At 40.1% G+C, this 11,473-nt stretch overlaps 1 protein-coding gene across 1 annotated transcript in view; it reads right to left on the reverse strand.

Annotated features, from left to right (window-relative positions):
- Nucleotides 1-303: 303 nt before the first annotated feature.
- GTF2A1 (general transcription factor IIA, 1, 19/37kDa) overlaps nucleotides 304-11,473 on the reverse strand; it is a gene marked incomplete at its 3' end in the record, with an annotated part of 11,492 nt that continues 322 nt past the window's right edge. Inside the window, exons 2-7 of the mRNA XM_010179115.1 lie at nucleotides 9,778-9,985; nucleotides 7,568-7,632; nucleotides 5,668-5,743; nucleotides 3,259-3,392; nucleotides 2,080-2,400; nucleotides 304-393 (exon numbers count right to left, since the gene is read on the reverse strand). Coding sequence (XP_010177417.1) covers nucleotides 304-393; nucleotides 2,080-2,400; nucleotides 3,259-3,392; nucleotides 5,668-5,743; nucleotides 7,568-7,632; nucleotides 9,778-9,985 — 894 coding nt within the window. The remainder of the gene's footprint in view (nucleotides 394-2,079; nucleotides 2,401-3,258; nucleotides 3,393-5,667; nucleotides 5,744-7,567; nucleotides 7,633-9,777; nucleotides 9,986-11,473) is intronic.

Genomic DNA, 11,473 nt, shown 5'->3' on the forward strand with positions numbered 1-11,473 from the left:
TTCACTTCTCCTGAGCCCAGAGGGCTGAGCTTTTGTTAAAGGTCACAAAAACCATGATGAAGAAAATTAAAATGCAGCCAAACTGTTCTAAGGTTTTGCTCAGTACTGAGTTTTGTATAAACCTGTCAAACAAACCTGTTTTAAAAGCAAACAACAGCTATTTCTTACATTGCCATTCACAATATAATCTTTACAGACCTACCTGTACTTAACAGTCACCAAGATATTTACTTAAATATTATGACTTGATAGGAAGAACATCAGAGAAAGCAGCAGTACTGGATTCTGCTGTAAAGAGATTACCTTATCATACTGGCACACAACAACATTTTCCGTGTCAAACAGCTCTTGTCCTTCCTCATCGCTCACATCGTCTTCACTGTTCAGAGGCTCCTGAAACACAAGCAGGAAGTGATGCTGTTTAGCAAGACCAGAGCTGTTACTCTGATTACTCACATGATGCCACAGTCTGTGAACTACAGGACCTAAAATGCACTGGAGCTGAGGAGCATCAGGCTTTCCAGCAGAGGGCTGATGCACATACGCTTCCTTCCTGCCCTCCATCCTCAGGGGATGTCCTCATCAATTTTAGCCTCAAACTTCAGTGTCCAGGCCAGATTCTGGGCACTGCAGCCACTGAACAGGACCATTCTTGCTCCTTTACCGTGAAGGTTCTGGTGCTTTCAATTTGTCTTTATAAAAAAATTTATCATTATGCAGATTTTAATTTTTCTAAAGCATCTAAGCAGTGAAAAGGCAACATCAGTCACATCACTCCCCACGTGCCACTGAAAACAGAAACTCCACAACTTACTCACGTTTCATGTACCACAAACAGAAACAGACCTCAATAGATGCAAAGAGCTTTTACAGAAGGGGGAAAAATGCTTTAAGATGATCTCGCATAGATACATATAAAATAACTTCCCCAGGCCTTCTAGAACCTATTTTCACGTCCCTTAAAAATTACTTTCCATTTTCCTCTTCCTGCCAACAGCCTGTTCCAGCAGAAACTTGGTTGTTTTCTTTTCTTCTTGTTAAACCCATGTCAACAACAAACATTTCAAAAGCTAAACCGGCCTCTAATAAACGCAAACCGACTTTTTCTGAAGTCTTCTGTATAATCCTCACCTTCCCACCTACCCCCAAACATATAAGGTAAACAGGAGAGATGCCAGTGAGAAAAGAAAAAGAGGTCCTAATTCCTTCCAAAGTAATGTAATATTTAAATGACTTCAAAAGCTTTAAACAGGTCCACTTGTTAAGCCTCTGCTGATGAACAAAGGTATCCAAAATACCAGGAGGTCACTGGCATGCTCATAAAGTCCTGGCATATAAGAAAACCTCCACAAGAATGGTAGCATTAAGGCACTATTCAACACCACTTAATATTTAAGCAGATAACCTATACTTAATATGGCAACTATTAAAACACTCAAACAGACATGAATGCTGATCAATGTAACGGAGAAAGTGATATAAACCCAACCTGTAACTTGTAACAGAAAAATACTGCTACACACCAGTGTAGATGTACCACAGAAAACCTAATTTCACTTCTCAATAAAACCAGTGATGTGCAGTTTTAGCTGCATAAACTGCCTGAGTAACAAGAACACTTGTTTTAGTGTTACAGAAAGCAACAGAATAGTCAGTGATACACACCAGACCACATCTACCGATGAACTAAATATATGCTCTTCCTTTCTGTCAATCTTCCTAATAACTTGCTTTCGTATGCACTCAGGCCCAAGTGGGGCTGACTACTTCTGTTTGCTTATGATGGTTTCATAATTTCATGGCTGACCTCTCCATAACATCAGAAATAACTGCTGAGGTTTTTAAAAGGGCATTCACAACAACTAACGGCTTTTGCTGTGTTTCCCGACCCTTCCCCATCTGCATTTCAAGGTGCTTTGCTAAAATACAGTTTCCACAACTTCAATGTGGGAAATAAAGCACTTTAAGTAAAGTTACAGTCTCAAAATTATTGGAACATAGTATTATTTGAAGCATGCAGTTTTAGTTATTAAACAAACACAAGCATGTTCCAATCTCCTGAACTAGTACTAAGTTTACCTCTTCAACTTGGCCATCTTCACCCCCATCTTTTTCTTTGTCTTCCTCTTCATCATCATCATAGTCTTCTTCCTCATCTTCTTCCTCCTCAGACGATGTGTCCCCGGCTCCATCAACTTGGAGGACAAGTGGTGCTTGTGGTTGTGCCTGTTGTTGTTGGGGTTGCTGCTGGCCAGCTGCAGGAATCTGTGCTTGAGCTGGTGTAGGGGCAGCCACTGTTGTAGGTATGACTTGTGTTTTATTTCCTGTAAACAGGATCTGCTGAGGCTGAATAATCACTCCTGTCTGCTGGGAAATCCCTCCAGGGATAGGAGCCAAAACCTGATGGAATATCATTGCAAGTACTGCGGCTGCTAGCGTAACAGTTTGCCACATCACTTTCTCACAGAAAGCAATTAAAGCGTATCAATCTGACTTGCACTTATTGGAGAAACAAGTTATAAATACTCCATCTAAATCAGATACATAATTTAATCTTTAATAACATACTCTTTTTCACTTCATTTTGTGTTGCTAGATCTAAGAAAAACCTACTGTCCTTCCATTCTAAAACACCAGCAGTACCGAGTACACCGAGTTCCAAGCACAGCAAGGTTTAAATTAAAAAAATAAGAGATTATTTTTAAACCCTCTCTATAAAACATTTAACTTTAAACTCCCTACAAATCGTTATTCCTGCTTAAACTGTAGAAGTGAGACACAATGCTAAATTCAGTTCGTACACAGCTTGGACACACAGTTGACCTTGGTAGTTGAACACAGATCCTGGTAAAACATACTGCATCCACTGCCCAAATAAAGAAGGGGGGTGTGTTGGATTTAGGTGTTTTCTTCTATATGTTATGTGACAGAGAATCGTTTTAACTGATGAACACACTTTTTAAAGTATGTAGGATTAGGATTATGCACATAATGTAACTGTCGTCAGGGGACACAGAAATTGTAAACTGCAGCCAGCCAGAATTCGGCAAGAAGAAAAGTGACATTGAAAAAGACATTTCAAAATTGCTCATTCTTTAAAAAAAACCACACTTCCCAACACAATTCTCTTTTTTCTAAAAAGTATCCCATTTCTGACTCTGTGTTCTATTTTGGTCTGCTCACAAAAATGCAAGGCCTGTCAGTAATCACTACCATGTTTTTTCTTTGAAGTGTACCTATTAAAAATGTTGTTTTTACCTGCTGTATAACGGGTGCTTGTACTCCACCAGGCTGCATCTGCGGGATAACCTGCTGCTGTAGAACAACTGGCTGCTGTGGCTGAATGATATACTGAGCTCCATTTGCAGTCCTAACTACTTGGAGGATCTGGCCTGTAATAAAATAAATACCAAATTAATCAAATCTACAAATTCACTTTTACAGTGACCTTAGTTTAGAAGCTCATTTCCTGGAAGAATACCAATAAGAATTAAAGGCAGGTCTTTATGTTTCACCAGCAAAAGGATACTATGCTATAGCAGCCGTGTCAGAAACAAAGAACTAATAGGGTAGTTACCATCTAAATACAATCGTGAGGTAAGCAATTCAAAATACATTTATATGTGCAAGTCAAAGTCTAATTCTTTAACGCAGCACAGTATGTTAAATGTTAGCTCCCACTTATGACACCCGTCATGTTTCAAAAGATAAATTGTACGGATAGAAAGACATGATAGAAATAAAAAGAATAGAAAACCAAAACGGGAATACAGGTACTCACACCACCAAAATTCTATCCACTGGTAATGCTGTGGTACATCCAGGGTCCTGTCCGATGATGTCCCTTCCTCAAACTCTTTTCCCTCTGACTACCACATAAGAAATTCCTCTATCCATAACTCTATGTAGTTGCCTTTTTGAAAAATCCATCCTTACATTTATTACCCACCTCTCCTTTCTGTTCCCATAATGTCTGTACTCTATTTTCTTTTCTATTCCTATAGCTTTATCATTTTATACCTTCCCTCACTTCACAAAATGTGTCAGACTCACACACCTTTGGAGATTGCCTCCTACTCTGAAAACCAAGAGCCGAGACATCAGTTTTTCAAAATTTCTAATCAGAAAGATGGAAGAGGACAAGAAATTAAATCAGATAATCCTGAACTTCATACATTTCCCTCAAAGACTGATTTTGTTTCCTGTTCTCTCTTCACAGCAAAATACAAAGCCTTATTTACTGAAAGAACTCAGTATAACTGAAAGGACGACTCCAGCTCCTTGTTTAAGGAAAACATATTGTAAATATTAGTAACTGAAGGAAAAAAGTTATGACCATAACAGAAGTAATAAGTGTGAGCTGCAGATTATTAAATACAAACCCTTATTTACTGAAAGAACTCAGTATATCTGCAAGAAAGGACTACTCCAGCTCCTTGTTTAAGGAAAACATATTATAAATATTAGTAACTGAAGGAAAAAAGTTATGACCATAACAGAAGTAATAAGTGTGAGCTGCAGATTATTCTATGCTACGTCAGAGATGTGCTTCTTTTAAAAAATGAAATGTTTTAATTTCTAGAAAATGTACACATTTGGATTTTATTCCAACTCCATATCCATTAAACATTGAAATGTTTAACGCAGGGAGGTTAAGTCCCAGGTGATTCTGAGTAGACTCAATAAATTATTCTGGCAAGAGCAGCAACTGGTTCTAGAAGATGAGCTTTCTCAGATCTCATTTTACTGTCTGCACACAACAAATCTACAATCAAGCTTGTAAAATGAGCGTAATACAAAAGTACATGAAGCATCAGATATATTGCTCATAAAAGCAGTATTTATATTATATTAGAAATGTGCAGCATAACACTGTTTAGAAATGATAAATCTAAACCAAATCAGCATTGCCAGCAAAATCAGAAATGCCACTGTGTGTGCTCAGCAGGTATGAGAAACCTGAAGACATTCCTCATCTGAATCACCACCTACAACTGCCTCAAGGGAGGTTATAGAGAGGTGGGTGCTGGTCTCTTCTCCCAGATGATGGAGGATAGAACAAGGGGAAACGGCACCAAGCTGTGCCAAGGGAGGTTCAGGTTAGAGATAAGGAGGAAGTTCTTTACTGAGAGGGTCGTCAGAAGCTGGAACAGGCTGCCCAGGGAGGTGGTGGAGTCACCATCCCTGGATGTGTTTAAAGAGCAGGTAGACGAGGTACTTAAGGATATGGTTTAGGGGGTAGACAGGAGCGGTTGGACATGATGATCTCAGAGGTCTTTTCCAACCGAGAGATTCTGTGATTCTGTGAAGTCGTGGATGAAGCAATCCTGCTTTTTTATAACCACTCCACTATCTATCTACTGTCTAACAGATCATGTTTCACAAACCTCAGACGTGCAAAGGGGAGAGACAGCAACGCCTGACTTCTCACTTCATGAGTTTCTCTAAAAAGTGAGGAAAAGTTGCATTGAATCCACTCCACAAGGTTCTTAAGACTAGCAAGTGAGGGAGGGAAAGTGTCCAGGAGCCTAATGAAAAGAATGCACTGCCTAGTAAGGGCAGATACCCAGGTTCTGCTTGTTAACAGTATTTAGCAGAGAGTAAATCCCAGAATTTCTCCTTCCTAAGCATCTTCACATTCAATGATCTCCATGTTAAGCCAGTTACCTGAATTTGTAAGTATCTGCTGAACAGGAGTAACGCCAGCAGGGAGAGCCAACGTAGCTGCAGTGGCTGCGGCACTCTGAAACACAAGAAAAGCTGTTTAACCACAGGTGTTATTGCCAGTGTTTCATCTCTCAACATACTGCCTGAACATACGCACCTTTTTATTGCTGTTTACAGTGCTTGCACCCAAGTTTCTGCTGCTATTGAAATGCAGACATTAATCAATTGTACATTACATCACGTATAAAAATTGTTTTCATTCTTCCTCAACAGGAAGGAGACTGAGGCAACAATCACCAAGCATCACGCCTTAACCCAGCTCCACGTGGTTTCATGGTTTGTCTGCAAGCTCTGCAGATTCTTTTCCTCCTCTGCTGCTCTACTGATAGAGGACAACGCTGTATTGCTCACCTGACAATTGTACTGATACTTTTTCAAAGCTGGTGAAGATTTGGGCCTACAAATCTACAGACAGAAGGTACTGAAGCAACGATCACGTTTGCCTGTCTTGTTTCCACAAGGAGCAGTAATCAGGTTTGCACTTCTTTCTGTAAATGATTTGTATTTCAAGTCCCATATAAGAACTCTTTGGAGTGAATATACACATACAGTGTTCACAGAATGGCTAATTTTTCCTCTCAAGCTGGTTAGAAGAGAAAGTCAAAGACTCTCAACAAGTAACAATGAGAACTTACACAGAAATTGAATTCCAACACAATCACACAAGCTCCAAACACAAAAATCTGCATTAAGCCCTTAACTTGCAGGGGGGATGGACTTCTCCAGAGGCCTCTCCATTTCAAGAGTCTAACTTCATCTGCCTTTAGAAAAGCCTTCCTTTCCTCACTATAAAGGAACCATGGGAGATGAGCAGCCTAAATGTTTCTAATAAGCACACAAAATAGATCCAAAACGATTCTGTAGCAGAGCATTTACTGAATAGCAGACTTCTGCAGCACACAATTCAGCTGCATTTTGACAGCAGCAGAGTTTTAAAGCATGATGTACTCATTTTTGCAGCACCCATCCAACAAGATCTAACTGACTGAAATGGGAAGAAAATGTTTAACTATTGCACTCAAGAAGTTATAAATCACATCAAAATGGTTGTAAAATGTGCTGTCAGCCTCTTGGTAAACGGTGCTACTTGAGTAACAACATTCAGGTTATTTTCTATAATAAGGTCAGCTGTAAAGAAGTGAAGGCCAAGCAAACTGTGCAACTCTGACTACGCTAAACTCTGTTTCATGTGCTTTTATCATAAATATTTAACTTTTATTGGCTGTTGTTTCCATTACTTTGCCAGCTACTTTTTTTAATTAAGCCAGAGAGCTTACAGTAAGATAAGATAACCAAAACTAACCTCTACAGATAGAAACTGCAAGAAGTAGGTAAATGATCAGACTTTGTTTTATATGCGGTTACAAACTTAATGAATCAAAATAATGCAGCCAGAAAAGATCTATGGGACTTGCAAAATAATCTCTCACTTGATACAAGCTTAAGTTTCAGAGCAGTTAATGTGGATTCCTGCATCTAGCAAACCCAACGTGCTTGCACCAGTCAACAGTGCTGTGTTGGTGTGTGACAAGCACATCACCATGCAGATTCACACCAGCAGTACTCCAGCTTCTCATTAGACAGACAGCTTTGGCTAAACACATTCAAAGCAGACAATCAAGGCAAATCCTAGATTTGTGACCAAAACTAAAGTCCTGCATTACTGCTCCTAGACTGTCAGCGCAGCAGCAAAACTCAGAAAAACGGCAGACAGCTTTACCAGCGTGTCCTAAATTACCTTTAAGCACCTAACGACTAATACCAGATTTGTGTTCACTGGTCAATCAAAACAGCTTACATAACGACAGTGTGTGCGTGTAAGAACTTCTGCTTTTCTTACCATGCCCGACGCATTCATGTGCGGTATCAGCTTGGAGTCTGGCACGATAACCTGCTGCTGAGGTGCTGGAAACAAAACAAATGCATTTCATTAAAACAACACAGTCTGCCCAAAGTAACATTCAAGCCAGAGTAACTCAGAAAGAACATCACGCAAACATCAGCTGAGCTTCGTAACAAAAACAGCCACTGAGCAGTCACTGACCTTATTAACTTCTGCTCTCAAGACAATACACGACAGCACCTCTGAGAAGGTGGTATGGTTATTTTGGCTTTGTGGATCTTATTACAGATCTTATTTCAACAGATTCAGTTACCTACTCTGATCCTGTGTAAAGCAAGGTTTAAAACATGCTTCTGAAATTAAAGGTATTACAGTGAAATGTTGATAAACTTGCTGATGTCCAGTATAAGAGTTCTCCAAAGACATCAACTGACAGTAACTAACTCTTAAAACAGACTTAAGCAAGGATTGCTGCAAGATGAAGAATATGTTAACAGGCTGCAGCAGTTAGCTTGAGTTAGCTCTAGTTAGTATAGCTGTTAGCATAAGCTCGTGATCTTCACTTTCTTTTTAATGTAGAAGCAGATGAAATAAGATCAACCACTTGTCCCAAGTAACGGAATAGTTTTGGTGTGCTAAAGAAAACAGTCAAACTATGCAAGCAACCTGGTGAACATCTAGAAGTGTCCAAGTCTGTGGAACAAGCAGGTTGCCCATGCCAATACCAGTGACAGTAAACTGGAATGGCTGACAGAGCCATCAGAACAGACTACAGGGCATTCTCCATCCAGTCCTATAACCAAGGATGCTGAAGAATACTGGGGGTTACAGAGAGTTTCTGGAAAAGATCCTGGGGAGGGAAGCTCCACAGTCTTGCACCATGATCTGACCCCATCTCTCCAACTTTCAGGGAACGCAGTGACAGCCAAAGAGCCCAAGGGAGCTGCCTCATGACCCTGTGCCGGGACACCACGCTGACTGTCCTGACCTCCCTCCGGGACTGCACCAAGTCATGTAAGCCACTACTACACCAACTCACCCAACTCCTCCACCGCACCATCTCCCCACAGAACAGGGAAGTCATAAAACTGCATAAGTCAGTGATTGAAGGGCTTTACTATCCTGATTTCATTTAGCCTCCGGAGTCATCTGGTCATAAGCCACAACACTGGGCAACAATACATCAGTTTTACATGTAATATTATAGGCAGGATCTCATTCTACCCTAAGACCTAAACGTGACAACAGAGACCTCCATGTTAGTGAGGGAAGCTGGTCAGCAGTCACAGCTATTCAGCTGAAGAGCCACTAGAGGTCTTCACAAGTACTCTCCAGCCTCTGCTGGCTGTAACTTGGACTGAGACACCTGAATGATCTGAAGCTGAATGGGTGAGAAATCAACTCCTAGCTATCTTTTGCACCCACAACAAAATAGGTTCTGATCCATGAATTCTGATAAAAAGACTTAATAAATACTTTATGCTACCATTTTAATAGCACACTGAAAACTCAAGAATTTCAGAGGTGGCAGATTTGTTTACACAGCACATATGCAGTGAGATCCAGTAGTATTTGTTTTCAAATTAAACTGTAATTGATGAAATTGTTTCCCTTAAATTATTAATGGAGAATACAAAGGACAACAATTACAAGAAACGATACTATTATGGCTAGCTAAAATATACCTTGAGCACCCACACAGACCACTAAAATACTCACTTTAAACTTGTTAGGACATGAAAAGCCATCACTTACATATGCTAAGACTGTTAGAAAAATATTTTTCATGTCCTAGCATCCACTTTCACAAAAGAGAAATATTTTGATAAATTAATTTTCCCCTGATGACAGTACTATCTCGTGACTAAACTGCCAACTGTTAACGTATGTTGACTCGAAACTACAGAGTTAATGGATTTTTGAAATAATCCAGCAGTCATGTATTCTGAAAACATAAGTTATGCAGTATAAGACCAAGAGAATTCAACTTTTCCACAATCTTCTGCAGAAAATGCCTAACACAAATACCAAGACGTGTTTTTGCCAAGACAGCTCTCTTGACCCATTAAACTGAGGCAAGTAGAGACAAAGTTTAACACAAAGACACAAAGTTAGCCACCAGAAAAACATCCTGCTCTAGATTTAAAATACGGTAAGGAGTTGATCTAACTTGAGAGTCTTTTGCCAGAGAGATTAGAAAGTCTGACCTTGCTGAGACGCTGGAATAAGGACCTGTTGTGGCTGGGACTGCTGCTGCACAGTCTGTTGCGGCTGAGGTTGTGTGTGATGGTGATGGTGGTGATGCTGCTGCTGCTGCTGTTGCTGCTGCTGCTGTTGCACCTGCAACAAAAGCTGCTGCTCTTCTGAATGGAAGCCATCTACAGCCTTGGACTGCATCAGCTTGTTCTCCCACAGCTGATTTGGAAAAGGAAAGAGAAATCTCTTGTGTACATGTTTTTACTCAGCAGAACTTGTAACAATATAAAGACAGCAATACAACATTGAATTTGTTTGCATCGTTTCTCTTGCACAGTCTACTTAGCCAAAAAGCCCTTGGGCAAATGCAGACGGAAGAGATAACTCTACAGAGATAATGTTTTAAGAGGAGGAATTAAACATCCCTTAAGAACTGCTAGTCCAAACTTAAGCTTTAACAGTCTTTCTTTCTTCCAAGTGTGGAATATTCATAACAACCCTAATAGAAGCATGAAGAGAGATAAACTGGTAACTTTACATTAGCCTTCAAGTTTCTACTTCTCTACCTTCTTTCTTTCTTACCTCCTAAACCAGAAAAATAAATTACTTATTTCAGCTTTCCTCAAGCCATTTCTTCTTGGAAATCCTCAACAGAAGTTGCTTTAAGACCACTGCCTCGTAACACACTACAACAGAAACTAACAGTATACCTCAGATAATGTCTCAGTACGAGCATTTACCGTTTCTACCACAATATCACATTGAGCTTCTCCAAACCTTCATCTCTTCATGCTGGTTGACATGTCCCCAAGAAAAGCCAGATGCAAAAACAAAGCAGGGTTTGCAAAGAGACAGCAACACAAGGATTCTGCGATAAACCAGAGTCAAGAAGACTGCAAGCACCCAGGACTCCTGATTTTTAAATCCCGCCCGGGGCTCCCTAAGCCTTCCTCTTCAGTACTTTTTCTCTCTTTCCTCATTCTTTTCTGACATCATTTGCAGAACACATCCGTGACAAACACCAAGGTGCTTTCCTTACAGCGCTCACTCCCTGTTTCCACCAAGCCAGGTCAGGGCTTCATGCAAAAAAGGCTTCACCTGGTTCAGTCCAGCCAAACTCTGAATTCCTTTCCCACTCTGTCCATTTTTTAATACTTTAAAAATACTGAGAGTGTAGGATGTCCTGCTTTCTGAAGTCATCCTTAGTCAACAGCAGAGATAAGCAGGCACCTGCTTTCCTAGTTGCCTTTTACTTCATTTCTTCTTTTTTTGATGCCTTTTCTCTTGCCTTTTGAAGGGCTCCTTTTACTCGGGAAGAAGCTGAAGAAAGTGACAGGATCCCCCCTTTCTTTTAGATGCTTGGGAAGAGCTGAAGTGTATGTAAAGCAAATATTCTGAATCTGACTGCTTTGGAGAAGTGCGATGCACACAGCGACATTTATTACATACCACCCCCAAAATCAATACCTCTGCAAACCACAAATCATATCTGCAAAAATCTGACGATACAACTCCTCTTCTTCACTAAGACAGAATAGGCATTTTATTTTTCCTGCACAGAAACCTCAAGAATTGTTTGCCTCTAAAACAAACCTATTCTGTCACTTCTTTTTTAAAGATAACACTTCAGGAACTGAGATGATAACACTGTGAACTCCAATGCCTGCTGTTAGTTTATGTCAAATCTGACACGCCAGATTAGGGAAA

This window comes from Mesitornis unicolor, unplaced genomic scaffold (assembly GCF_000695765.1).
Source record: "Mesitornis unicolor isolate BGI_N332 unplaced genomic scaffold, ASM69576v1 scaffold15862, whole genome shotgun sequence".
Taxonomy (NCBI): domain Eukaryota; kingdom Metazoa; phylum Chordata; class Aves; order Mesitornithiformes; family Mesitornithidae; genus Mesitornis; species Mesitornis unicolor.